The sequence below is a fragment of the Drosophila gunungcola genome, assembly GCF_025200985.1.
Source record: "Drosophila gunungcola strain Sukarami chromosome 3L unlocalized genomic scaffold, Dgunungcola_SK_2 000009F, whole genome shotgun sequence".
In the NCBI taxonomy this organism is placed as follows: Eukaryota; Metazoa; Arthropoda; class Insecta; order Diptera; family Drosophilidae; genus Drosophila; species Drosophila gunungcola.
Genome location: NW_026453181.1, coordinates 1,913,022 through 1,939,422, shown reverse-complemented (window position 1 = coordinate 1,939,422; position 26,401 = coordinate 1,913,022). Strand labels below are relative to the sequence as shown.

General features: G+C 37.8%; 4 protein-coding genes across 10 annotated transcripts in view; 1 reads left to right on the top strand and 3 right to left on the bottom strand.

The window, feature by feature from the left end:
• Positions 1 to 26,401, bottom strand: part of LOC128259909 (venom dipeptidyl peptidase 4) — an 86,167-nt gene that overhangs the window by 7,228 nt on the left and 52,538 nt on the right. For 2 of the 6 annotated variants that reach the window (XM_052992541.1, XM_052992535.1), the window contains exons 2-3: positions 6,800 to 6,909; positions 2,838 to 3,563 (exon numbers count right to left, since the gene is read on the bottom strand). The exons of 3 other annotated variants lie outside the window; for them this stretch is intronic. In XM_052992541.1, the coding sequence (XP_052848501.1) occupies positions 2,838 to 3,563; positions 6,800 to 6,847 (774 nt within the window). In that variant the 5' untranslated portion in view covers positions 6,848 to 6,909. The remainder of the gene's footprint in view (positions 1 to 2,837; positions 3,564 to 6,799; positions 6,910 to 26,401) is intronic. One more of the 6 variants, XM_052992539.1, reaches the window with a different exon arrangement.
• Positions 8,287 to 10,882, bottom strand: LOC128259917 (uncharacterized). Of its 2 annotated transcripts, none has more exons than XR_008268096.1 (2): positions 8,693 to 10,882; positions 8,287 to 8,613 (listed from the first exon to the last, which is right to left on the bottom strand). XR_008268096.1 is itself a non-coding variant. In XM_052992552.1 (2 exons), exons 1-2 carry the CDS (start codon positions 10,666 to 10,668, stop codon positions 9,683 to 9,685), a joined length of 933 nt encoding a protein of 310 aa, XP_052848512.1. In that variant the 5' UTR covers positions 10,669 to 10,882; the 3' UTR covers positions 9,552 to 9,682. The 2 variants fall into 2 exon arrangements, 1 of the variants encoding a protein (XP_052848512.1); XM_052992552.1 differs by lacking the exon at positions 8,287 to 8,613 and having other exon boundaries at positions 9,552 to 9,783; positions 9,837 to 10,882.
• LOC128259926 (uncharacterized) lies at positions 11,073 to 12,109 on the top strand. Its single transcript, XM_052992563.1, has one exon. It carries the CDS (start codon positions 11,472 to 11,474, stop codon positions 11,928 to 11,930), a length of 459 nt encoding a protein of 152 aa, XP_052848523.1. The 5' UTR covers positions 11,073 to 11,471; the 3' UTR covers positions 11,931 to 12,109.
• On the bottom strand, positions 15,948 to 16,720 carry LOC128259928 (thioredoxin-2). The gene has a single exon (XM_052992566.1). It carries the CDS (start codon positions 16,450 to 16,452, stop codon positions 16,030 to 16,032), a length of 423 nt encoding a protein of 140 aa, XP_052848526.1. The 5' UTR covers positions 16,453 to 16,720; the 3' UTR covers positions 15,948 to 16,029.

Below are 26,401 nucleotides of genomic sequence, written 5' to 3'. Positions count from 1 at the left end.
ATTAGTGCCGACCAAGAATTCTAGTAAAACCAGTTATACCAACTCAGATTGGCTGCACCTTTGGCATAAGAACACCTACATACAGAGTGCATACATTTAATAATAGCACTTTATTGAAGCACTACAGAAATGCCAGTTCAAAAAGGCAAAGTTCGAGGGAAAGAACAAAAGTCGCCCTTTTTTTCTCTCCTCGGAAAACCAAAGACACGTGTAGGGGATTCCCCATTGACCACGTAGCCACTCCCCAAATCTCTTGGATAATATATAGCCCTACGGAGGCACAACTGGCAACGTCGAAGACATGTTAGTTACAACTTTGCAGCATTTTATATATGGCATATGTACACACAATTTATGGTTCCTCTTGGAGTTCATTGCACTAGGGATTTGACTTTGTGGGCACAATGAAAAGGAATTTTATTCAAATTAGAATTTGAATTCGGTTTTCAATTTATTTAATTAGTTTTTATTTGTCAAGGTATATCAGATTTATAAAGCTAAAAAAGGAAGACAATGTTAATAAGTTATAATCAAAAATAGTTCAGGAATCGTTTTCTGATAGATGTATCGACTATTTGAGGTTGGCGTTAATTTATTTCTCTCTGATAAAAATTTAAAGTTGACAAATAATAAGCCTTTTTTGCACTTCTATTTACATAGTCGATTAAACTAAAAATATAAGGTATTCAAAATATAACAGAAGAGTGAATCCCATTCGTAATACACCTATGACTCACTCTTGGCCAAATAATTCGTTAGGAACATTTCATCTTTCACTTAAATAAACACATTCTGTTACACTTGCCTTCTTTCCTGGCCATTTTATCCACTGGGCTAACGCTTGAACAGCTCCAATAGTATCAATGTCCATTCATTCTTTTTTTCGGCTTGATTGTTTTGGGATTTCCCATTGAATTCGCTGCACAATGTGCCGCAATTAGTCTGCTACCTGAACTCGCCTCACACCCTTCTTACCAATCTTGGATTCATTTAATAAATATGAAACTGAAAGGTTTTTGAGAGCAATATTTTCGCTTGATCCCCCCAGCGAAACAGGATTCGTTTGCTGGACTTCCGGCAATTAGTTGGAGTTTTTACCAGCCAAGCTGACGTGTATTTTTCTTCCGTGTTGCGCCACATGTCGTATACTTGTTCTACTTCGCTTTTTGTTTAGCCTTATATTTGTCATGTTGCTGTTAGGACATAATCGCTTCAACGTGAGGGGACACTATTGAGACTTTACCAAGGCCCTCAGCAGGATACAACAAAAAATTGATGTCCTTTTGTCTGGCCTGGGGTTGAGTATTTGCTGGCTTTTGGTTTTTGTCATTTGGCTTTTCATTAAACGGCCCCTAAATTAATTATTGTCCCTTTTCATGGCGTGTTCATTCTTTTCCCCTGTTTTTTATATTGCTAATTATGCACACATTTAAACGTGTTTAACTAATGAGCTACAGACGTAAGTTGGCCTTGGTGCTAAACATAATTACTTAAGGTCTAGTGACTATGGTCTGGAAAATACAGAGCTAAATAATAAAAGTAAATGAATATGAAGAAAAAAAACAAATTTTTAAGAACAGCTGGTTCATCAGCATTTTAAATAAAAGGAAAAAACATTAATATTAATTATGTATAATGTTTTATTATTCTGAGTATGTATAATTATAATTAATGTATATTAATATAAAATAAATAATAAATAATTGTTTTGCAAAATTATTATTTTACATCTGTTATGTTAAGCTTATAACATGAAATAATTTAAACAATTTTATTGACAAATTAAGTAGATCGCTGAAATTCTAAAAAAAATCCTTGTTAAGTTTTATAAAACATTCATTATTTCTATTAAGCTCTGCGCGTTTATCTCGTGTATTTTGCGGTAATGCCTACAATCAAGTCCTGTCTCTTATCGACCACCTGTTGATGGCACAGAGACATAAAGAGACTGACACAGCTCCCATTAAACCACAAACTCCCACATTTTGGATTGATATATTGGCTGCTCATCTGCCCATCTGCCCATTCATCTTGTGTTTATCAGGATGGTCACTGTGGTCAATCAGCGGCTCATTTTGCACTCATGGACAAATCAATTTAATTACTGAGCAACCAAGCTGCAAACATATCGCCAAATGTTGACCAATCGGCGGGCGGAACATTGAGCGAGTGTTTGTTTGGGTCCCTTGCAGTGATGCCAGTTTGCATTTGTGCCATAGCATACGTTGTTTTTCAAAATTGTAAACATTAACGGGGTAGCCTTGTTTAAAATGTTTATAGTTTCGTTTAAGAGAGAATGGCATAATTTTTCATTTTTCACGAAACTTGCAATCTTATAACGGTGTTTAAATTTTAAAAGCAAAATTGTTTCGTGTAAGTTTAATTTATAGGTTCATAAGGATACAAATTGATCCCTTACGCTAGGTAAATTGCACAGTCGTTTCTGAATGGTTATGTAGATCATATTAAATAAATGTCATATGATAATAATTAATGGACGTGTTGTTAATTAATTTTTAATGTTTTAAATTATTTAAAACCTTGTATAAATTTTAGGTCCATAGCTGTTTAAAGCTTTCATCAAATAAAAAAATAGAATGTGGAGTAAGGACTTGGTCGTATTGGTTTTCATAGACAAGTCCTGTGTTCCTAGAAGTTTTTAAAGGAGTTTTGAAATGAATTTATAAAATAAAGTATATAAATCAGGAACAGGGATAAAATAGTGAGCTGCAAAGGTAAGTTAAGCCCTCAATCCAGTAGGCAATGTTTGGTTTTGATCACTCTGTATTACAATCTTTGAAACGAGTGCGCTGGTCATCTCTGGTGCCCTGCCTTACCTTAAACCGCGACATGCCCTCCCCGAAGCTGCCGGCACTGGTCCCGTCGTCGTCCTCCAGACTGCTCCCGCCGCCCAGCATGGACTCGTGGAGCTTGGCGCTCGACCTCCGGCCAACCGCCGACTTGTAGTAGTAGGGCGGGTGCTGGTGGCGACCCACGCCCGCTGCCACGCCCACATTGGCGGCCGTGTTGCTGGCGGTGGCGGTGGCGATGACCGAGTCCTCGTAGCCCATCAGTTCGATGGATGGGTGTTCGCATTTGCAGCGGTGCGGCGGCGTGCGATGTCCATGCTGGTGGTGCGGGTGAGGATGTGGGTGGATGTGGGAATGGAGCAGAGGGTGGGGATGTGGCTGCTGCTGTTGCTGCTGCTGATGCTGCCTGCCCTTGTTGCCATTGTGGTGGCTGTGACTGTTGCTGCCGCTGTGCTGGGGCGGCTGAGGTGGCGGCGGTATGTCTGCGGGTGTTATATAGATTTTCCCACCCAGGTTTTCGCCACCCGTCTGCTTGCTGGGCCAGTGGAACTCGTCAAACTCGCTGGAGCTATTGGTCAGTTGGTGTTGCAGTTGTTGGTGTTGCTGGTGTTGCTGCTGCTGCTGCTCCCACTGCAATTGTCTTTGCTGCTGTCGCAGGCAGCTTTGTTGCTGCTGCTGCTGTTGCTGTTGCTGCTTGTGGTAGCGATAATATTGATGATGTGCAGCTGCATTGGCAGTGGCTGGCAGATGATACTTGTTTTGGTTTTTTTGTGTTTTCGGCGGGGAGAAAAGGAACACACATAAAATTGGTTTGTGGCAGTTTCCTGTTAAATCGGTTTCCCAGTGCTGGGATACTCCATACGGACATGGTTGTTCGTGTGCTCTTGTGGGTGTGTGTAAGGCTCAAAGCAAAAGGACATCCAACGGCAACACAAATTGTAGCAGCAACAAAGGGGTAAGCATTAACTACTAGACGGAACACAACACAAAAGGATACAAACGACTGCAACGTCTGAACTGGTCGATCGACTTTTAAAAATACTTATAAAGATTCATATATGTTTCTTTGTTTTGCTTATATAGTGATTTTTCACCTAAAACATCATTTTTATTTGGTTAAAACCTTTATATCTTTAATAAAGTTTTTGGTGAAATATAAAACTTGATATTACATTTTCATTCAAAATATGTATGATGGTCCTTAAGTAATAACAAACTATTCAAACTAAAGTTCTTAAATACTAGAAAATAATGTTCGTTTTATATTTCAACACATTTATAAAACATGCAAAAAATTAAAAAACTATTTTTTTAAGTAAAGTGCAGTTTATATAATATATACTAGTCTTATTGTATACTTTAAGTAAGCAGAAATTAAAGCTTCCCCAAAACTTAGTTGCATTAGAGGGATTTTTTGATAACTAAATTTAAGTAGTGCAACTAATCTCCTCAGCAATTGAGATATTTGGATTTAAGTAGTGAAAAGTTTCGCTAGCTACTTAGTTCCACTCGTCGTTTTCATTTCAACAAATTAGATCAACAAGAATTCTTAAATCCCCCATCGGGAAAACCGCGAAAACTAAGTTATGAAATAAAATTTGCGCCAAAGACTGGCAAAGTAAATAACGAAATCAAAGTTGAAACGAGCCAGAAACTATGGCAGCACAGGCCAAGAGAAAAGAAACCAGCACCAAAAATCCAAATAAAACGTAATAAGAGGAATAAATAAAAGCAGAAATGGACCGAGTGAGATTTTGCGCCAAATACATTAGCTCGATTTGGTTTGGCGAGTGCGGTGCTGACCGCAATTATTTAATTACACTCTGGCACTACGTAAGCCCTTCAGCGTTCCACCGGGTTTCTGTTTCTGGCCAACACCCGCCGGATTTTGGGTTTAATCAAAGAGCCAACCAAGTCAAGCTCAACACAAAGAGCGGACCAACGGCTGAACGAAACTTTTGTTGCAACTTTTCGGTGCAGCCAAGCAAATCGAGGCGCGACCCTTGAACCCTGCGATGCGGGGTAGGAAATTTGGGGTAGTTGCAAGGGGTAAAGGGACAATGAAGAGGTCCCACATGCAGGCGGCCCCACTTTACTCACATTCAGACCCTACCCGATTCGTATCGCTAATGATGATCAAATAACGACCAAATGTGGACCGCCTCGCTTTTAAACACTCAAGCACAGAGAAAAAAAGTTTTAAAAGGAGCAACTAAAAAATGTGAAAAAGATAAAAAACCAAAATTGATTTTATAAATGTTAAATTGGCAAAGAAAAAATAGACAAGTATAATGCCTAAAAATATATGTTTAAAAAGGTTTCTGTAAAAATTGTTTTTTATCTGGCTTTATTTTTAACCTAATAGTGAATTTTTTAACAGCTGATGCATATTCAGTATTGAAAAGAAGGTAACAAAAAAAATAATTTTCATAGTTTTCGAGGGAGTTTTTCTCTCGGTGTAGCTTTCCATAGAAACAGACAAAGCGGACACAAAATCGTTAGCCCACTTGGCAGGGCACCAGCAAATTTGTGCACTCTCGCCCTTTAACTGTGTCACGGCTTCTTCTCCATCTCCATCTACATCTCCAATCGCTCAGCCACCGACCTCCGGCCCACAATCTTCCGATGTCGTCTGGCGTAATGAGCAGTCTTTCGATTCTCTTCCGGGCAGAAAGGGGTGGGATGTACACAAATGATATGTAAATACCAAACAATTTGCCATGAGCTGGCTGGCAGGCTGCTTTGGGGCCCTATTTGATTAGTGCTTGATCAGTGCGCCAAAAACCAGGCAACGTTCGCTTGATTTTTGGCAGAGCATCTGAAGGATTTTGGAAACATGGTAACGAATCAAGTTAATTGAGGATGGCTGCGCCAAGTGCTTTCATAACTGATATGTAATCGAGTTACAGACAAAAGGGTACAAGGTTCCTGACGTTTGCCTCTTTTAGCTTTTAGGAAACATAAGTTATATTTAATATTTTATTTTGGCAAACCAAATTTAAGATCATTTTTCAGAGATGTTGAACAGTTATTCAAACTAAAATAAAGGGTTTTAAACTTTTAAAAACATTTATAATCTATATTTCATAATATTTTCATTTAGTTTTCACTTGCCAGAAACTATAAACTTTTTTGTCTTTAAAATAAACCTTAACTTTTGATGGAAATAAATAGTGATGTTAAATCTTTCAATAAGTCGCTTTTCAATGTCGTTTTTTTAGTAAAAAATAATTTAATTTGTATACAAAAAAGTTAAACACTTAATGCTGACTCAATAATTGTTCTATAAACCTGGTTTAACCTTCTCCTCTCGCGCTATCCCATGGGAAACATATCACTCTTCTTAGCTGGCCCAGAAAAACATTTTCATTTCAACGAGAATGCAAAAATTAGAATGCGTAGCCGTAATAAATTATATTTTTGACACACAAACCCACAGCCCCAACACGTATGGGTATGCGTACGTGTGGCAAACACCTAAATGTAGGCAATAAAATTTCAACAAAATAACCAAATGCATAAATATGTTTTAAGTGCTATGTGAATAACGCCCAGTACTCCCTTAAATAGGGCCATAATTTATGCGAAAAAAAACACACACATAGAAAAATCATTGCGGGAAAAATTAATATTCAAACAGAACGAAGGATTGGTATCCACTTAGTATGCCCTCACCCTATCTTGCAAGGGCAACCATGAAATATGCAGCACAAACAATTGGGTTTTGGTAAATTTCCAGACCAAAAAGGCAACCAAAATTCAGTCTGCGAAAATCATAGTAAATATATATCATGCCAGCAATCAAATATTGAATATGTAAATAAAAGTTGATACTTAAATTGCGTGGGATCAAAGGGTTAACTATTTTATATTCATAGTTGTGAAAGCTTTAAGTGCATGCAATATTTTTTGTGTCAATTATGTGTAAATTGAGGGGGGACTTGGACTTTTGAAAGATAGTTTATAAAATGCTTAACACTTTTACATACCTGATCACTTTGCGCTGTCTCAGTCACGGATAAGTCATTACCAGACATTTTATCTGATTTTACTAACTCAGCTTTCCGCGTCTAACTTTGCATTAAGTTCACTGTTATAGCTGCATTAAAAAAATAGATTTTATTTAAATACAAATAAATTGGTTTGGTATTTCATTCAGTTTCCAGTTCGGCAATTCTCATTTTGCATTCCGCGTACATACTTCGCCATCTTTTCGGATTTATTCTGACATTTTGGCAATGATTTATTGCACATATTTTATTTGCACTTCACATACTTTTCAAAAATGTTCGCATCTGTTTCAAAATGTTTTACGTTGTCGTTGATTTTTTCAGGCATTCTAATTGATGCTTGGATTTATTACAATGTACTGTTTGTTATTTGGGATATTCCTAAAGTATTTTGTAAATTATTGGTTACAGTCGCTTATGTTATTCTTAATTAAATTTTACTTATGATGAGGGTTATGTAATAACAGAAGGTTTTCCTTGCTGAATAAATTTAATTCGATTTTTATTCTTTTATTGCCAGGGACTCGTGTAATATATCCCAAGAAAATAACTGCTGCCTGTCACTTAATGCAAATTAAACAATTTAAATGAGCAAACAAACAAAACCAAGAGAATCCGAATTGAGGAAGGAACGAAGACAGACCAAGAAGTTTTTGTGGCAGGCACACAAACACAGACAGCCAAACTGCGCATTGCACATAACTCGTAACTCATACGCCCTGTTGTACAATGAAAATGGCCGCGTTTATAAACGTTTGCTTGCTTGTTTGTTTGTCGGTTGGTTTGTTTGCCCGCCTGGCTGCGGTTTTTCAATTGTCAGAGCCAAAGCGAACGAAGAGAGCCCAGGAGTCCAAACAGTGGGGGAAATGTTAAAAAAGTAAAAAAGTAAAATAAATAAGAAATACCAAATAAATTGAATTGCGTAGCCGACTATAAAGAGACAGCCAACGTAGGTGAGTGGAGCAAAGCCAACTGGAAGCGAAGATAAAAGCACAGCATCCCCAAGGGGAGTGGTAACGAAACAAAAACAGGACAGGACATACAGCCAAACAACAAATGTGATAAATGTGCTGCGACCTTTTGGTAATGTGCATAAAATATATTTCTAAATTGTCAAATGGAAGATAGCGCCCAAAAAAACTTTGAAGTTGTCGAAAGAGGTCAGAACACAAGATGTGATTGTATGTCGCTTATCTGTATTCCTTTTGGAGCAGATGCTAAAAGCTTGTCTTTCAATCTGTCTATAATTGGTTGAAACCGACCACCCTGTTTAAGAATTTAATTTCCAGACAGTGCACAATAAGAACAACTGCAGAAATTAAAATCAATTTTAAATGGAAACAATTTGGTTAAATTTTAGCAGCCAGCTTTTTTATTTGGATTTGTTTTTTTAAATTTGAATACTTAATTCCGTTTTTAAATGGTTTGTAGTTGGGGACGGAATACAGTTTTAAACCCTATGTATTTAGGTTCAATATATGTAATGTAAGATTTTTTTCTAATTTCAGTTACAGATTCAATTGAAAACACATGCTGAAAACTTGTTTTTATTTTCTTCAAAAGCTTCCTTGACTAATGTTCTTCCTTGGGGCCCAATTTTCTGACTTGACAAAATTGTGTGGCTTCAGGATATAAATATCCCACTTTAAACCTTAACGACTGTCTATCCATTAAGTAACTTTACAACTGACCCAGGCATACAAATATTTACCAAAATGCCCGTTTGAGTTTCTTAACTTGCGGTTGAGCCGGATTTTGATGTCCTTCAGTGGCGGTCACATCTGCTGTGCTGCCTAAATGCATTAAATATTAATGAGTTAAAAAGTGGCAAATAATTTGTTGTCCCTGAATGAGGGATAAGCTACTCTTAACTGAAAAATTGCCGGGCTATTGATATAGAAACCGGGATTGCTCACTCCACCACCGAGTGGTTTTCTGGCCGACTCATCTTCTTATCCGACAGATGCAATGCGCTCGCCGGACTATTTGATTTTTCATTTGTGCATTTGTCAAGTGCGAGAACAAGAAATTGCAAGTGGCAACCGACAGGCGGCGGATAGCCAAACAAACAAACATAGTGGAAAATAGGGTAGGGAATGGGGCAAAAACCAACAGAAGTTCCATCAATTTTACACAATCCACTTAACTTGAAAAGCCAGAGGGCAGTCACTCACAGAAGCCGAGAAGGGGAGAACTCCATGGAGGAGCATTCTCTATCTTTTCCAATTCATTTGAATTTCTGTCGGGACAAGTTGAAGCTAATTACTAAACGATAGATAGAATTTAAGGGAAAGTGCAGTGAGTTTTGATTGTTTCAGGGGTCTTGAGCACCTGGGAAACACTAGAACTACAGTTTTTATGAATTTATAGTTTAAAAGTAATACTAAAGACAACTATCTTTGTGCCATAGGATATCATTTATTTTGTTCGTATCTTAATGGTTTCCATTACTATAGGTAGGACTGCATTTAAATCTCTTAGCATTTGTGTGATTATTAAGAATGCGCCAATTAAGATATTCCAACTCGATTTTTTAGCATCATAAAGACCACTCCAGCACTGATAAACATGTAGACAGACATTATACCAACGCATTCCAGATGATTTCGTTTTTCGGGCTTAAGGAAAGTTTTAACCAATCCAGTTAGCAAGTTGGAGATTATAAAGTGGGTTAGGCCATTCATGTTCAGGCTCCTCGCATAGGTAGGCAGTGAATCTATTTGATCATCAGTACTATTTCTCAGCTCCAGAGATGTATAGCGCTTTTCGACAGAAGGTTTCGAAAGTGCCAATTGAAAGAAGAAAGCATAAATCAGGATAAGGCTCACACTGATGGCAAAAATCCAGATAACATAGCCGGAATTAAAGGTTACACGACAAACGTCCCAAAAAGTGGTGAATAAGAGAACTAGTAGCCAACTGATAACAGAAATAGCTAAAATTGTTCTTATTTTGCTGCATAACTGGGGGTAACTTAAGTCATTCTTGGCAGTGTACCACTTTGAGAAGCACATACTCAGCAAGTAGAGAGAAACGCTGCCGTGAAGGGAACTCAAACCTTCCCGATTGACACTGAAAATATCCTGTCTTCTTACTTCATATTCCTGTACAAAATCGTAAATACCCAGCTGAAGCACTATTTCATGTAGAACAAGCAATCCCAAAGCTAGTCCCAGAAGCTGCCCATCCGATTTAGCCAGTAAACTATACACACTACCCATCAATTTAGTGAATCCCAGAATAAAGAAAGCATTTAAATGCCGACCATAGTCATTTTCATCCACAGAATATCCACTTAGAAACACAAAAAAGGTACGTGCAACACCCAAAATCATCAAAGGAACCACTGATCTTGGAAGTTTTCTCAGATCAGCCAAATTCCTGGCTCGATTAGACACCAATCCCATGGTCATCACAAATAATCCAATGCCCATGTCCATAGCAGAAGATCCATAAAATACACTCTTGCTGTACTCATTTGGAAAACATTTAAAGTCCACGGCCAGAATGGCAGCACAGGTTCCATTGTAGGCAGTGGCTCTGATTAGAGAGAAGACAATTGGACGTTTGCCGATTTCAAATATGCGGGTTTTTGAAGGCCAGCTACTTCCATAAAGATAACACATAATAACTGCGGCTATCAGAGCTGAATATACATAACTATAATCGCTGCCCACGGTGATAAAAATCACAGTTGGTATTCCAATGAAAACAAACTCTAGCAGGAATCGGCGTGTTGTTAAGGGATGCATGTGCCCACAAAGAATTTGAGATAGGAAAAAACCCAAAGTGGTAGGCATTATGGTTAGAAAGCTTTCCACACTTTCTATAAAAGCATCTGTTTCCATGTCCTCATCGTTGTTCAAGTCGGTGAATTTGGATCATAAACGGCTACAATTTTAAATCAACTGACAAGCTCATGGCGGAAAATAAATAGATTTAACAAAAAACAAATGTTTTCTTTCAATGCATAAATATTTTAAGTATTTTAAACGCTAATTTTGCAACAAAACTTTCGTTTGGTAAGAGTTTAAAATGTGTTCTTAGAGATTTAAAATATTATTTAATATTACAGATTACGATTTCAAAAACTACTTGATTTAGCAGTAATTTTATAAAAGGTTTATAAAAAAACGCTTTTATTGTTAAATAATTTTGCAAGCCTCTTGATTAAACTAATGTAAAATAATTTGAAAAAATTTATATTTATGTTTTTAATTTCTCTAGCATAAAAGGGTCACACAAGCTTTAGCTAAGTATTCATTTTCAAATCAACACTGGCATTTGCCGTCATACTAAATTGAAATTACTTAGAGAAGGAGAGATCGTCTGATTACTACCTAAATATTCGGAACTCTTTTGATTCACTTGGGAAAACTCGGCTCAACTCACTTCAAGTCTTCTGGCTTCGTCTTACTGAATCTCATGATGTCTTCTTCCGAAACTGAATTTACTACGGAGGAGGATGAACATGAGCCGCCAGTATCCTCCGCTCCGGTGCCAGTGAGTCCCAATCCAAATCTTCAAGCCAGTCCATCGGTGACATTTTCGCCATTGGTGTCCATCACCTTGGTGGCTGGGCATCAATGAAGAATCCTTCGTTGAGTGGGAGTCAAACTATTCCGAGACCGGGGTTCCTTCCGAGGCTAGGATGGAACTTAGTCCGATCCCGGATCATTGGCTTAATGGCCTACGATCGGTGCCAGCTACTACAAATTTGAGGCCCAGGACGAGGCGTCGCTGGTACTCCGCAAGCCGCTCGGTTTCGCCATCGCCATCACCATCATCGACGTCGAACTCCTCATTACTTCGGCGGCCATCCATCCTGAGGCGGCGTACAGGTAATCGGGCCTTTAGTGTGGCTCAAGCCCAAGCTATATTTCGGGCTGAAAGGTTGATGACTGGATCCCTCACCGATGTCGATGACTACTCCGATGTGGAGTCCGCGGAGCGTTGTCATCGCAACGTTTTTGCCCGAACTCTCCGGCGTGGCAATAGTATCAGCGATTGCAGCCAGTGCAGCAGCGATGAAGAACAGGACAAGGTCAAGTGCAAAAACAAGAAGCCCACAGTTCCAAGTCACCTGGCCGAATGGTTATATCCAGTTTAGGATATAATGGTCCATTTAACTTTTTTCGTTCTCGAAAAGTGTTCAAAACCATTTCGTTTAAGAATTCTTTTAACTAAAACCTTCCGTGTTTTGGCTATTGAAAGGAGTCTCCTAATGCACAGATTTTAAAAATGGATGCTAATGATTTATTTTATTAAACATAACATAAATGGGATAAACGTGATTAAGTTTGTTACTAGATTTATTTAAGAATTTGAAAATTGATTGTCTTTTTAAATACAATGAGGAAAAAGGAGAACGAACTGAAAATTCCCGATCATATAATACCGAATCCAAAGTTTTACTTAACGGCAAAACACTATTTTGCTTCTTAAGAATCTTGTTATCTTAAATTCTACCTTTAACACTGTCACCTTTGCTAGAACTAAATCTAAGAACAGATTGAAGTGACCTGTACTTGTATAAATTGACTAAGTTCAACGAGCAGAAAACATAAGATCTTAAGTCTCCTGAAAAGCCAAGCTGCCGCTTTGGGTTCTGCTACTTGTTGAAAGTCTTTAAGGTCTTTTTAACGGCGAGTTTTTTCCTCCATTGTTTTTCCCAGTTTTCCCAGCAGCCGCTGCCACTTCATACGGGAAAGTGTTTATATGCATCTGGGGGGCGGGAAGTTGGAAATAATAATGAATTTGCGGCGTGCCACACAAACACTTGCTGCGGCCGCAACATGCGCCAGATTTTAGCTCCGGATATCAGCAGTAGCTGCACATGCATCAGCTCCGGCCGTAGTCCAATCCCACACAGAGAAACATTTTTGCGGATTACTTTTAAGAACTCTGGAAAGTACATTTAATCGACTGAATGGTATAATAAAATGGGGGTTGGATAAGTTGGTTTTTATCTTTAAGTTTTAGGTTCTTTTAAAAATAAACTGGTTTAAATATTCAAAAATGTTGGTTTATTTATTTAACTTTGTTACACAACAAGTTTAGATAACTTTTCTAATAGATTTTGTGGAGCTCTGCCCGAAAACTAAGCGATTTCAGTAACTTCGAAATCCAGTTGGAAAACTGGCGGTTTAAATCTATTTTAAGCCTCTATAACAATAAATTCAAATAAATATATATTTATATATTTTATATATATACATATATATTTTTGCAGTGCTTACTCAATGGCATCACCACCACCCACCCATCTCCACACCAGTGGCTCATTCCTTAACCCACTGACGGCATGTGTGGCAGCTAATATGTTGGCTTGGCAGTGTCGCCTCTTGGAGCCGTTGAAAAATGCACTGACATGTGCCACAGCTGCTGCTTGCCCCCAAAGCCCCCGCCCCCCTTCGGCCCTGCAGATCCCCGTTTTTCCATTTCCACCACCCCCCTCTGAAACAAATGCGCTGGGCGTGGGCGGTTGCGTGTGCTCTTCAACGGGGGGCGTGTTGATGCGCTGAACAATAGCTATAAAAAGGATTAACTTGCATAACAAAGGAGATTCCAAGGGGCGGAGGCTTTGGAGCCGGCAGGGTTTGGCATATAAATTTCAACAACGCAGCAAGCCGAACACTCGGCATTGGTCGAGTTCCAAATTTATAGCCCATACTCCTTCCCCCAGTTGCCATTTCACCCGTAAGCATATGGTTTCGAATTGCAGCTCCTTCAAAGTTTTACTTTTAAAGTTTTTGATATAAATACTAAACAGATAATACACCTATTGTTTGTTGAAGGCTGTAAGTAGCGCTCGATTGTTGATGCTTTCACCTTCGATTCTACCGAAAACTTCACAAGGTTACTGATAACTATTTAAGTTTAAGATCAGCATGAAATTTTGAAGAATCGATATTGTTTAGCTTTTTTTTAAGTTCGTATTTACTTTTCAACCAGGTTATTAATGGTTGATGAATTGGTAAAAGGACTTGAAAGAATGTCAAAGGGGTTTGAAAAAATTGAAAGCTCACTTTTAAAATCCATTTCAAAAATGTTTGTCGCTTTATTTTCATACCAGAGAAGTTAACTCTTTGTTTGATTTTAAAAAGATAATTAGGAACAATTTAAAATATTATTTTTAAGGTTTTGTTAGGATTTCAAACTTTTCGTTCTGACAACTTATTAAGAATAAACAATTTTCTTTTCGTCCAAAGTGGTTTATTCTTATTTTTAGTTCAGGTGGTTGTAAAACAGTAAGCATGTAACATCATTGGTTTTAACTTTTTAAACTATCAAATAAATTGTCTATTGTCGGATGTTTAGCAGTTCGTTGCCCATCTTAAAGCGAAACCCCTCCAAGCCCGCTTTAGCCCCTTTGCACCCCTTAACCCTTTTCCGGTCCGGTGACCCTTTGTCCATCCTTGTGGCGCCTGAAAGAGGAGGACAGCATTCAGTCAACTGCAACTGCTGCAATTTCTCATTTTAATAAAAATGCAAATGTCTCCGGGTGAAGAAAGTCAAGCCAGTCGCTGTCTCTTTCTATTATCGCTATGCCCGTCCCCCTCGATCCCATGATTTTTCTTCTCTTTCTCCAGCATCCTTTGCTCATATTAAAAGCCAGCAAACTTTTCGATTTTACGGTATAACGAAAACAAAAGCAAGAGCTCTAAAAAAAAAAAGACAGACAGCGATGCCGTAAGTACGAAAAAAGTACGGCAAGACAAATAAGTTTTCAATAAGGTCCTCAGGAATGTTAAAAAAGAATGGAAAAAGAGGATTGCACTCAGCTGAAGGTTGAGTAAAACAAAGTGTCAGTTTACAGCTGTCAGGACCCGATGGACACAAGCCGTCTCTCTCGCTTCCACTTTTCGCTTAAGGCCGCCATATGGGATTGTTTTATTTAACTTGGATTGTAGTGGTGACCATTTTTTTTTTACAAATGTTTTTACATTTTTACTTGCTTTTTTTTTTAACTCAGAAACTCTTAAGCCTCAAAGTATTTGGCAAATTATTGTGCCCTCGCATACATCTGTTTCCCAATTAATACTTTTAAACAAATTTACAAAAAATTAATTTTGCCTATTCCCAGAAAAATTAATTTTGACACACAAAAAGCCAACTCGATATTTGCATGATAATGCAAATTGTAGCGAAAATAATTAATAGTTAAAATTAAAACCATTTGGACATTTTTAATTCACTTTTTTGTATTTTTACAGCTAATCTGCGTTTTTCTCTATTGATAAATTATTATTATTATGGTCTTATTTCCACTAATTGTTTCTGTTTATCAATTATTGACAAAAAACGTGAGGTTAATCATGAGCATCGACACGTTTCCGCTAATATTTTTAGAACTCTCCGCTTTCATATGATTTAATTTTTGCTTTGAAATACTTTGCCAGCACCAACTGGCAAAATATCACTTTGTCCACATACACAAACCTCAGGCACCGGGTGTGCGGGCCGGGCATAATTAATCTAATTGAAATAAAGCCAGCGACAGGCAAGAGTCGCACATATGGCCGGCTTACGGGCACTAACAATGGCTTAGTACAATGCCGTCTCCCTATAAAGTAGATCCCAGATGGCAGCGGGATGGGGACCTGAGCAACAAAAGGTTCTTTGTTTTCAGTGAGGTGGCTGCGGGACATGAAGTGAGCACTGCTTTAGATAGCCAAGCTGGAATCTACTTAAATGCGAATCTCGTTAACGGCGCCGTTTAAAGTGGCAGAGGTAAGGGTCAAAGCCACACACTCGGCTTTAGTATTTAATTAAAAATATTTATTATGAAAATTCTATCAGCTAAGAGTGCAATAAAATAGTTTTTCCAAGAACTTGTATTTCTTTCTATTCATGTAAAAATGGAATGCTTCTCAAGCTGTTAAAAAATGTACAATCGATGTAAGAAAATTTGTTCCTCCACTTTGACTCCTTTAAAAGAACACTCAAGTATTTTCTGTAGAAATTTCATACTTAAAACTCTATTAACTTGTCGACTCTGAATTTCAAATTAGTTTTATAAGTCATAAGCCGTTCAGGAATACCTGAAATAAGTGTTTAATAGTTTGCAATACCTTTCGGAAGTTTAGTGAAATATTTCCCTAATGGTCTACTCACAACTCATACCTAAAGTTTTATACACACTTTATTTTGGTTTTTAACTGCATGGTAATGACCAGATTAAAACAGCCAGAGGGATTTTGGCATTTCTACAATTTTGACACGGGAGCTGAGTTGGCATTGCCTTCGTTTGACTTGTTTCCCGCCTTGACTGGCACTTCATCTGCCCTGCCCACATATTTTTCCACCGTGCTGACGACTCTATCGACATTGCTGCCCACGAACTGGAAGAGGGTCACACGGTTCTTGATGATCAGAAACGTGGGCATGCTACTGATCTCGTACTGGAGTGCCAGATCCTCGTTCTGGTCCACGTCGATCTTGAGGATCATCATCCGGCTGGAGTACTCCGTTGCCAGTTGCTCCAAACGGGGCCCAATCATCGCGCAAGGACCACACCAGGTGGCATAGAACTCGACCAGGACATGTTTGTTGGGCCCTGCATCCTCGAGTAGCTTGTCGTAGGAGCTCTTCGAATCGACAACGATCACCTTTTTGTGCTGGGAAGCCATAGGTAACCCTCGAGTTAGCAACGTAGCTCTAAATTTTACCAACAATTTTTCCGACTTAAAATTTCGATTTTTCTTGAGTTTTCCTGTGAAAAAGCGTTGAAGGGTAAGTGACAATAGGTTCTTAGCTAGTTGCTTATGTTTCTTGCTAATGGATGTGTCATTGTTTTTCTCGGTGGGCGTATTGTGGCCTGCAGCTTTACATTTGGCTGCCTTTTTGCTTAGGTTATTCTTCTAAGGTCAAACTTTGGTTGCACTTTTCAACAAAGTGCTTTTATATATATACTCTAAACATCTCTCGTGGGTATTTATTTTTAATAACTAACAATAACTAATATTACACGTATTCAACATTTAAAGAACAAAAAGGAAATCAACTATAATAAAAACTTTTGTGTTCAAAATAATTAGTGTTCAAGTTGTTTAAATGTGCAAATCGTATTAAACAAAATAAATTTTTTAAAAGAAAAGGAAGCGCTTAGCGCTGAAAAACACGTTTTAAACAAAAATTTATTTTAATATTTAGTTTATTTTTTGTACGTATTACATATAAATATATCAACGTGGACTATTTTAAGAAAACAAAATTAAACATTTTAACGAATAAGTTAATGGATATATCTCAATATCCAATTATATTTGTTCACTGTAAACTGCTAAAACGAAGTTGTTAAGCTGTGATTGTAAATTATTGTGGAAAATATAAATGGCGTTTAAAGTTGTTTAAAAAGGGTATGTGTGCTTTGTTTTTCCATTTACTTGGCAGCTTGTTTGTCTTGCCTTGCATTTGTCACAAATTAAGACAAATGCACCGCAGTATCTTGAGAGTGTTTAAGCCGCCCCGCCCCGTCCCGCCCCTTTCAGCCTGGCTTGCTACATGTTTGCTTGCCACAATGGGGGCGTTATCTCTAGAGTGTGTTTCCATAAGCCTTTCTCTTACGGTCTTTTTTGCTTTCTTTTCATGGTGCCTTTTTACTTTACACTTTTTGCTGTGAGGGATTTTGTTCACGTGGCTGTTTGCGGTCTAAGCCCGCTTCAAGTGTATCTTTCAGTTGATTCTAAAATTCTGTTGGCTGGGCTCTTTAAGCTCTTGGCACTTGACATTGAGATAGTCGTTGATAATCCGGTTGCTGTACCTGGTTTCACTGAGCAAAAATTGTATCTTGAATTTATAATTTAGCAATCTATAGCATTGTTTTGTTCTTACCTAAACGTTTACATTTTTCTTCTTGGAATTAATTTCTTATTTTACCAAGTGATTACATTATTTATTTAAAAGTTTTACAATTTTTAATTCGGGAGGAGGAAAGCTATAGAAATTTTAATAAATAATGAAGCATTTAGACTTTATATCAAACAGCATTTTTCTGATTTACTTTAACTATAGATTCCATCCTTTTACCGGAAATCATTTTTTTTTCATTACAGTATGCTTATTAATAAACATCCAATTTAATGTTTAACTAAACAAAAATATAGCAGGATCTGTATTTTGGCTGCTATTACAGAACCATTTTTTTATAACTTTAATCCAAGTAAATGCCGTTGATTTAAGCTATGTGCTACGAATTGTTTTGATACCATTAAGGTAGGCCTAAATACGTTTCAGAAAGAAATTTTCATATTTTAGTTAAGATTGGGAAGTTTACTGTTGGACTTTCAAATGAAATTTGTCGCAGTGTTGCTCCGCTTTTTATGTCACTTCACCTGCGTGTTCAACTTGCATAACCTAATGAGCGGCGCTTAGCGACGAAACGAAATGGAATGGAACGGAAATGGGTGCCGCGTGTGCAACACTGGAGCAGTATGTTGTGCAATCAGATCAACATCCGGTAGTCGCAAGGATTTTCGGTCCCGCCAGCGAAAGTGCTGACCTCGTCCCGTCGTCGAAAGCGTCGAAAGCGGCGAAAGCGAAACGTAATAAAGTGACGGGCATGGGAATAACATGAGCATCCAGCGAACATTATTCGCCGCCATATATTCGTGTTTTTGATGGAGCACCGGACGAGTAGAATAAGTCACGTAGCTGGGAAGACAAATTGCTTCAAGTGCGCCGAACACACTCGTGGACTTTCAGTTTCCTCGGGCTAGTCGGTTATGCGGTTAGACAGTTATTTTTATTGCGCATACGCCATGTGGATGGCATTCAGGAATAAATACATACATGTGCGCGTTTTGCGGTCAACTAGAAAATGGGGTCGAAATGGGGCTAGGATTATTGTCACTCTTGTTACAAATCAAATTTCTGGTGTCTTCAAGACGGACAATCAGACATTCGTGCTGAATTTTCTTAGCTCTAAGTGCGAACAATATAACGGTTATAGTTTGCCTATATACCTTTCTCCCAGCTCAGTACCTTAAAATCCCAGAAATGTGAGAAATATGTCCGATTTGGTGTGAAGTTTTGAGATAAAGCCAGAAATTCCAACTATCTGCCCCCCTAAGTATGCTATTGCCAGGCATTCTGCAGCTTAGCTTTGGCTTTCAGCTGTTTTTCTGCAGGTCAGCAGATGGTTGTGTGCTTTTCAGGCCACATAATTGGCTTTTGTTTTTCGGAACAACAACAGAATTGGTGTTATAGAGCACGTTTAAGCATGTCAATGCCAGATGCTGGCAGACAAAATGATGAACAATCCGAACACAAGCCACAGAAGACTGAATACAAGCCCAAATACCAACACCAAGACCAAAACGGCAATTTCAGTTAACAAGTTTATGAGCTTCGCCTGGCGACAATGAAAGTCCCGTGCATTTAGATTTTTGAATGCGTTGTAGGTTTGGCCAAAGGCCCCAACTTCCTGCCACCCTTGTTTCCGTTTCCTGTTTGCCCACACTGAGGAAAAAGGAAGTAGCTTACACTAGGACTTAGCTTGATTTTCAAACATTTATAATTAATGCTTTGCAAATTTTGAGCTTTTTAAAAAAAAAAAATTTTTTTAATTTAAATTTGGTACTCATTTCAAATCAAAGTAATTTTTGTTATTGATTTTTAAAGACTAAAAATTGTATTAGTTATTAAATTTAAACGTTAACAGCTTAAACTTTTTAACTTGGTACTTTAATAAGTTTTTTAAACTTTAATTTAAAGTGTTAAAAATATTTTTGTAATTTTTGTTTTAAAAGAATGTTAAAAATTTCTTTAAAAAACCATGAGCCCAAAGTCCCCGTATTGTTTATCGAGAAGAAGCCACTTATTTTGTAATTTAACAAAAAGGTATTCCTGGTCTTTATGGAATGGTGAAATAAGACAGCTAGTTTTTCTGTGTAGCAATGCACATTCATTTGCCTGCCAGGACGAACACAATACGGTCTCATTTCTGCCAGCCACCAACGCCTTTTGTCAACGCAAATCTCTCGAAAACACAAGCAAATTTTATTCTCTGCCAAAAATTTTGATGCTCGAATCGAAGCTGGAGATTTTCCCCATTTCCCAGGCGCTCAGCTCCGGCTTTTCCCCGGCTTCTGTTGTGTTGGTTCTCGTGCTGGGGGTCCTGCGTTCAGGCTCACCCTTAACCACATGACAGTTGGCATTTGGCGGTGCTGAGCCTTGTAATGAGCTTGGGCGTGTGGAAGGAGGTCCTTTTAGGGCCTTTTGGAGGAGGATAAACAGGAGTAACAGGAGGCGTTGGCGCATAAACAGGACTACGAGCACGCCCCTCTGCTTGGAGCATTCACAGTTTTTACAAGCTGCTAATGTGGGCCCAGCTTTTGTTGGTTTTTCTGTTCGTCGCAGCCGTGTAAATGGGATTTGCATTCGCCTGCTGAATTTGGCAGGCAGAAGTCCTTTTATGTCCGGGCTTTGGCGAGAATCCGCAAATCGGATGGCTGCAACTCATTGGAATTGCTTCATTCGGGCGCAGAATTGGCGAGGTGCTTATCGACCCTGTGGAACTCGGGCGCCGTGACGGTGGAACCACTTTTTTATTGCCCTAATTTAGCCGCAGGATTTTCAATAAGTTCTCTCATTGCATAACCTATTTAAAGTATAGTTATGTCAAACTGTCTTTATATATAAATTTAAAAAATCCATAATTTACAAAAAAAGTAAAGGCTTTCAAAGTTTTTTATTCTAACATGTACTAATTAATTAAATTATTCATTTTTATCATTGATAACGGATTAAAAAAGATTAAATTCAGAAAATTAACTTGAATTAGTCTTGAATTTATAATCTTTTAGCCCACACAATTATGTTCTCATTAAATGTACATTTTTAAAATATATTATAAGTACTTGAAACAACTCAAACCCATTTTCCGCTAATAACAAATTGACTTTCAATTGCCATCTATTCTCATTGGTAATCGACTTTCTACGTGACTGTACTTCACTTAGGCAGTTCTCCATCCTTGCATGAGTTGCCCCATAATTAATCACTTTAAAATGCAAATATTTTGCCAATACTTAGCCGACAGCTTGCCAAATGGTTCAATAAACTAAATGCCACAACCAGCAAACTTCAGATCCCTAAGCAGCTTTTCTCACCCCTTTTTAAGCCCCCTTACCCATGACTCGGGCAAAGTTTCAATCAATCAAATGCCATGATAGAAATCATCAGCAGCAGGCAGTGAGCAAAAAGGATAAAGGCAGCTGAGTAACTCCCAACAGAGCTCATGAGTGGCATGAAAACCACATGCGCCTTTACATTTTACGCCCCAGATGACGGAAGGAGTAGCTCTTTTCCCGAACTGGTTGCCTCTGTCGAGGTCCTGTTACCACTCCTGCTCCTTGTCCTGCTTATTTTCCTGACTGCCTAACCAGCTGCGTCAACAAACTAAACCACTTTGAAATTAACACGTTACATTGACATTGACAGCCTTATGCGTGGCATGCCAAGTGTCGCAAAAACTAGGCACTGGAACAGACGCACGCTGAAGAAACAGGATCACACTCAAAAAATTTGCAATTTAAATCATAGTTTAGAGGGGAATGTCCAAGAAAATATTTTTAGTAATCTTTCCCAAAAGTCGTCATTCTTCGTTTGTTTATACGACACATCATATAGAAACAATAGCAAAACAAAATTAAAAAAAATAATAACTCGGCTGTTGTTTTATTGCATTCTGATTATTGAAACATGACATAAAATAAATCTAAAAATGTATTTTAAATTAAAGTAATGCCTAACATTTTTTTGAAAAATATACCACATTTAATTGCGGTATTTATTGTTCTAGTTTATTTTGGTTGAAAACATGCAGGGATTTTTTATAAGTGCACAACCTGGAGCAGCTCCATGACGAGGCAGTGGCAAGCTGTCATTTACTGAAGTATCGCTGAATGCTGGGCTGGAAAAATCCTGGAAAGGGACTCTTGCAAAAGCGGAAGTCGGGCAAAAAAGGCAATTTCCGTTGTGTGGTGTGGGCAGGGGCAAATAAATGGCAAAGTGGCGAAAAGAGGGGGTCGGGCAGCTGCCATCTAAATCGCGTTGGCATCGCGGGCGTAGGAATTACCAATTCAAATGTCAGGCTATGGCAAAACACCTCATGCGGAATTAAATTCAGTGTCAATTGGTTTGCCGCCTAACGAGAATTGTTCGCGAATGCGGCTTGAATCCGAATGTACGAAGCCGTTTGCCAGCTGCCTTAACCCATTAGTTACTCGGCAAGGTTAAGGCGTCGAGAGACTTGAGAACCCTTTAAGTCTGCCACCGAAACTCACAAAATTGTTTTCCTCCATTTGGTTTTTTTCCCGCCGACCCAAACAATTTTTCAACTTCCACCATTCTTTTCACTTAACTTTTTTTTTCCCAATTTCGGTGCGTGCTTGAACTGACCCAACAGAATTTATGTTTGGGTGGGCTAGGCCTCTACCTAACGAAATCGGGGTAAAAAGCAAAAATTAGTCAAAGGTTTGTGGTCCGGGGGCCAGTGAAAAGTGCAAGTACTGCAAACGCTAACTGTGCGGAAATATTTAAGGATTGGAGAGTTTTTGGGTTCGGTTGTTTACGGGCCTTCAAAGCTGTTCAAGATAATTGGAGGAGCTCGAGGAAAACTGGGGAACGCAATCTACACGGAACACGTGTAGGTATTGCTTAGATTATTTCGAGTTGGGTTCCCGATAGGGAAGCTGTCGTTGAGTTTCTATCGGGCTTAAAATTTTTATTGTTGATATATGAAGCGATGTGACGCGACACTTTCAATTATCAGTTGTAAATGCGAATTAATTGTTTATAGTTGGCAGTCAAAATTATTGGCTGTGAAACTCTTAGCAAACATACCATAACCTTAAGTTTGTAACAATACATTTTTTTATACCCTTGCAGAGGGTATTATAATTTCAGTCAGAAGTTTGCAACGCAGTGAAGGAGACATCTCCGACCCTATAAAGTATATATATTCTTGATCAGCATCACTAGGCGAGTTGATCTAGCCATGTCCGTCTGTCCGTCTGTCCGTCTGTCCGTCTGTCCGTCTGTCCGTCTGTCCGTCTGTCCGTCCGTTTATATGCAAACTAGTCTCTCAGTTTTAAAGCTATCTGCATGAAACTTTCCCAAAAGTTGTCTTTCTATTGCAGGTAGTATATAAGTCGCAACGAGCCGGATCGGACGACTATAGCATATAGCTCCCATAGGAACATCGGAAAAATAAATGAAAAAAAATTATAACTTTGCTGTTTTTCAATTTTTTGTTTAGTTCTTCGACATTTAGTAATGGTTAAATATTTCCGATTTACGGTTTAAATTTCATCAAAATCGGACGACTATATCATATAGCTCCCATAGGAACAATCGGAAAAATAAATGAAAAAAAATTATAACTTTTCTGTTTTTTATTTTTTTGTTTAGTTCTTCGACATTTAGTAATGGTTAAATATTTCCGATTACGGTTTAAATTTCATCAAAGTCGGACGACTATATCATATAGCTCTCATAAGAACAATCGGAAAAATAAATGAAAAAAATTATAACTTTTCTGTTTTTTAATTTTTTGTTTAGTTCTTCGACATATAGCAATGTTTAAATGATTTTATCAAAAATGTTATTCATAAGCAAGTAAACAATGTATAAAAAAATTTAGAATTGTTTTTCCAAAAGTGAAAGTAAGATTTAGCAAGCTCCTAATTAATTATAATCATTCTTAAATAATTGTAAAAATGTTAAGCATCCAGTAAAAAATACCCATGTTTTAATTTAACTTGTTTTTTTAAAAAAATAATAATGGGCTGTAGTCTGTTATTTATCATTTACAAAATTTATTTTGCATTTGACACCCGCTTTTTCTTTTCTAAAATAAGTAGGATGACTAATGGCAACCCTAACAACCAACATTTCCAATATTTTATACAGTCATGCCAGCGGGTTCTTTCCTGCAACATTTCATGGGGTTTTTATGCCTTGTGTCCCTATAGTAAAAGTGAATTATATTACACAAATTCTTTCGTTTGGGGTTATTTGAGGATTTGATTGCCTTTTGATTTTTGTTGTAGTCGCTTGCCATTTTTCCCGCAGACACAAATATCCAAACAATAGATTTGTAGCCTCAGCAATTTGTTTATATGTAATAAATTTTTTTGCAAATCAACGATAATGCAATTTATTTGCTTACATCTTATTTTCCCTTGCCCTCTTTTCTCTCCCTCTTTTTCATTTGCATTTGGAATATTTTCCTTTTTCTCAATTTGATTTTTGTTGTCTTTTCTCCCATTTGATGTGAAAAAATGCTCAGTTTATTGGAGGTCAATGTGTTTGCGTTTTTTGTGTGAAAATTTACGACTGAGTGTCCAATTTTTTCGTAGTAATATTTTAAGAGTGTGACATTTAGCCTATTTTATTTTTTTCTCATTTTCGTCGGTTGTATTTTAATTATGTCGTAAATTAGCCGAGCGTTAAAATGTTAAGAAGAGTGGATAATAGTTATGGCAACACGGTAATTATTTGCATAGGAATGAAAAATACTCTATTTACAAAAAAGAGTTTATTTAATAATATAAAGTCTCACAAGCCTTTAGCTTTATTAATAAGATTCGTGTTTAATTTTTGTTTTTCTTTTGCTTGTATAGAAAATCTTACAATCGATATGCAAGGCCAAAGTCCTCTTAAATAGGGGGACTTTTAAGCCTAATCATTCCGTTTTATTGTGCTCGTTCACTCGGAATGCTGCATTGCTAGTGTTTATCGGTTTTCATTACGGCATTCTTTGAATGGTTGCTTTCGCATTAATTTTCGCACACATTTTGCTGGCAATGAATGCGCTTTCAAATCATTTGTCTACCCGTTCCAGCTCCTGCAAAACGCAATCGCAGTGGGGTTTTTCCTCCCCGAATGCATTCTCGCCCCCGACTGATCCCCCTGCAATGCGGCGAATAATTTTTATTAAAATGTCAACAGCCTGGCAATGAGCATTGGAATTGGTTCTGCCACTCCCTCTTCTCTCCCCGGTTTTCTGTTGGCCTGCCAAGAGCTTAAAATGTTTGCTAGCACTTTGCCGGGGAAGAGATAGAAAGTTGCTAAAGGAGACCAAACATGCCAAGGCGCAGAAAGGCTGCAAATTGCAGCCGACTTTCGGGCGCTGGAACACGTTTCACATGGAGGCCGCAGGACCAAATGAGGCTAATGCAAAAACGTGCAGCAATTACAACCACAATCTATGGAAATTGTCGGCCCAGTGAATGGAATCATAACCGAGCCGAATTGCAGAACTTAAAGTCAACTTTGCCACAAGAAGGAAATCTTTTCAAGCGTTAAGGAAAACAAAAAAGTTTGAAGAAAGAATGGCTAGCACAGGCCGATTTAGAAAATACACTCCCAAACAAATTATTTCTATTAAAAAAAAAATATATCTCATTTACCTATTACATATTATTTTAATTTAATATATTTGAAATAAGTTGCTATAAAATAAATAATTGTTGTCACTTTGTTCTAAAGATGCACTCTGGTATTGTATATCCCTATTTGCAACATCCATGTAGTTTACTGAGTTGAAATTCTGCTGCAACATTGTGGAACAAATGCTCACGATTTTATTTACAGCTTTGGGAATTTGTCGGGCAGGCAAGCAGAAACGAGCTGAAACAAAAAATATTTTTAGATGTGGAAAACGGTTTCGAGTCCGACTCGACGGCTTAAATTTGTACGCTCATGAGTTGCAGCTTAGTCGGCTGAAAAGAAGAGACAACGGAATCGTAAAAGGGAACGGAGAAAGAGGTTAGAGGAACCAAACCAAAAAATGGGAAGCCAACTACTGCCCAGGAGTCCATAAAGCTTGCCCCTTTTTCCCCGCTTTTAAGCCACTTCTGTCCTCTAGTACGCACTTCAATTAACTGTTTTACCAGCGCCAGTTTGTCCACAGGCGGCGAAAAAAAAAAAACTTTAAAATGTCCGCCCAGTCGGGAATAAAAGTTTATTGAATATCGTAAATGTTTACGATATACAAGAAGTCGCTTCTTATGGCCAGATTCAAGTTCAGCGAAGTCAAATTAAAGTTGTTATTGCTGTCCAGCCACTCTGTATTGTCTCCTGGGAACTTCTGGCTCTGCGGTTGCTCCTTTGGCTGCCTCAAAGCGATAAAATTCGAGATTTATATGACAATTAAATGGCTCAATTAGGCTACGCCATGGCATTTGTGGTATTAAATTATATGCGAGTGTGTATCGAAAATGGGTTAAGGGTCACCATTGAAGTGCCAGAAGTGTGAATTTTAATTAAATATGAAGGTGCTGCCTTGTGACAAAAGCAAAATAACGAATTACTTTTAAATTTATAAATAGAATGGCAGCTAAATCAAAGTCATAAGTCTAGGTTTTAAGTAACTCTGGCAGTTTCCGTTACTTTAAAAGCTTTAATTTTGTTGTTAAAATTATTTACTAAAATCCTTGTGAAAATATATATATAATATTATAACAAACTTCAATTGAAGAACTAAAGAAACTTTAATAAAACGACTACGAACATCCTGAAATAACATGACTTTTTATCTATGTATTCAAAGGATACCCATTAAATTTAAGG

What these genes read in the sequence shown, in the direction of transcription:
- LOC128259917 (XM_052992552.1), bottom strand. Translation starts at nt 10,668, where the DNA reads ATGGAAACAGATGCTTTTATAGAAAGTGTGGAAAGCTTTCTAACCATA. An exon ending in CGTTTCTCTCTACTTGCTGA is followed by an intron (nt 9,784 to 9,836) that starts GTATGTGCTTCT and finishes AGTTACCCCCAG; the next exon opens with TTATGCAGCAAAATAAGAAC.
- LOC128259926 (XM_052992563.1), top strand. Translation starts at nt 11,472, where the DNA reads ATGGAACTTAGTCCGATCCCGGATCATTGGCTTAATGGCCTACGATCG.
- LOC128259928 (XM_052992566.1), bottom strand. Translation starts at nt 16,452, where the DNA reads ATGGCTTCCCAGCACAAAAAGGTGATCGTTGTCGATTCGAAGAGCTCC.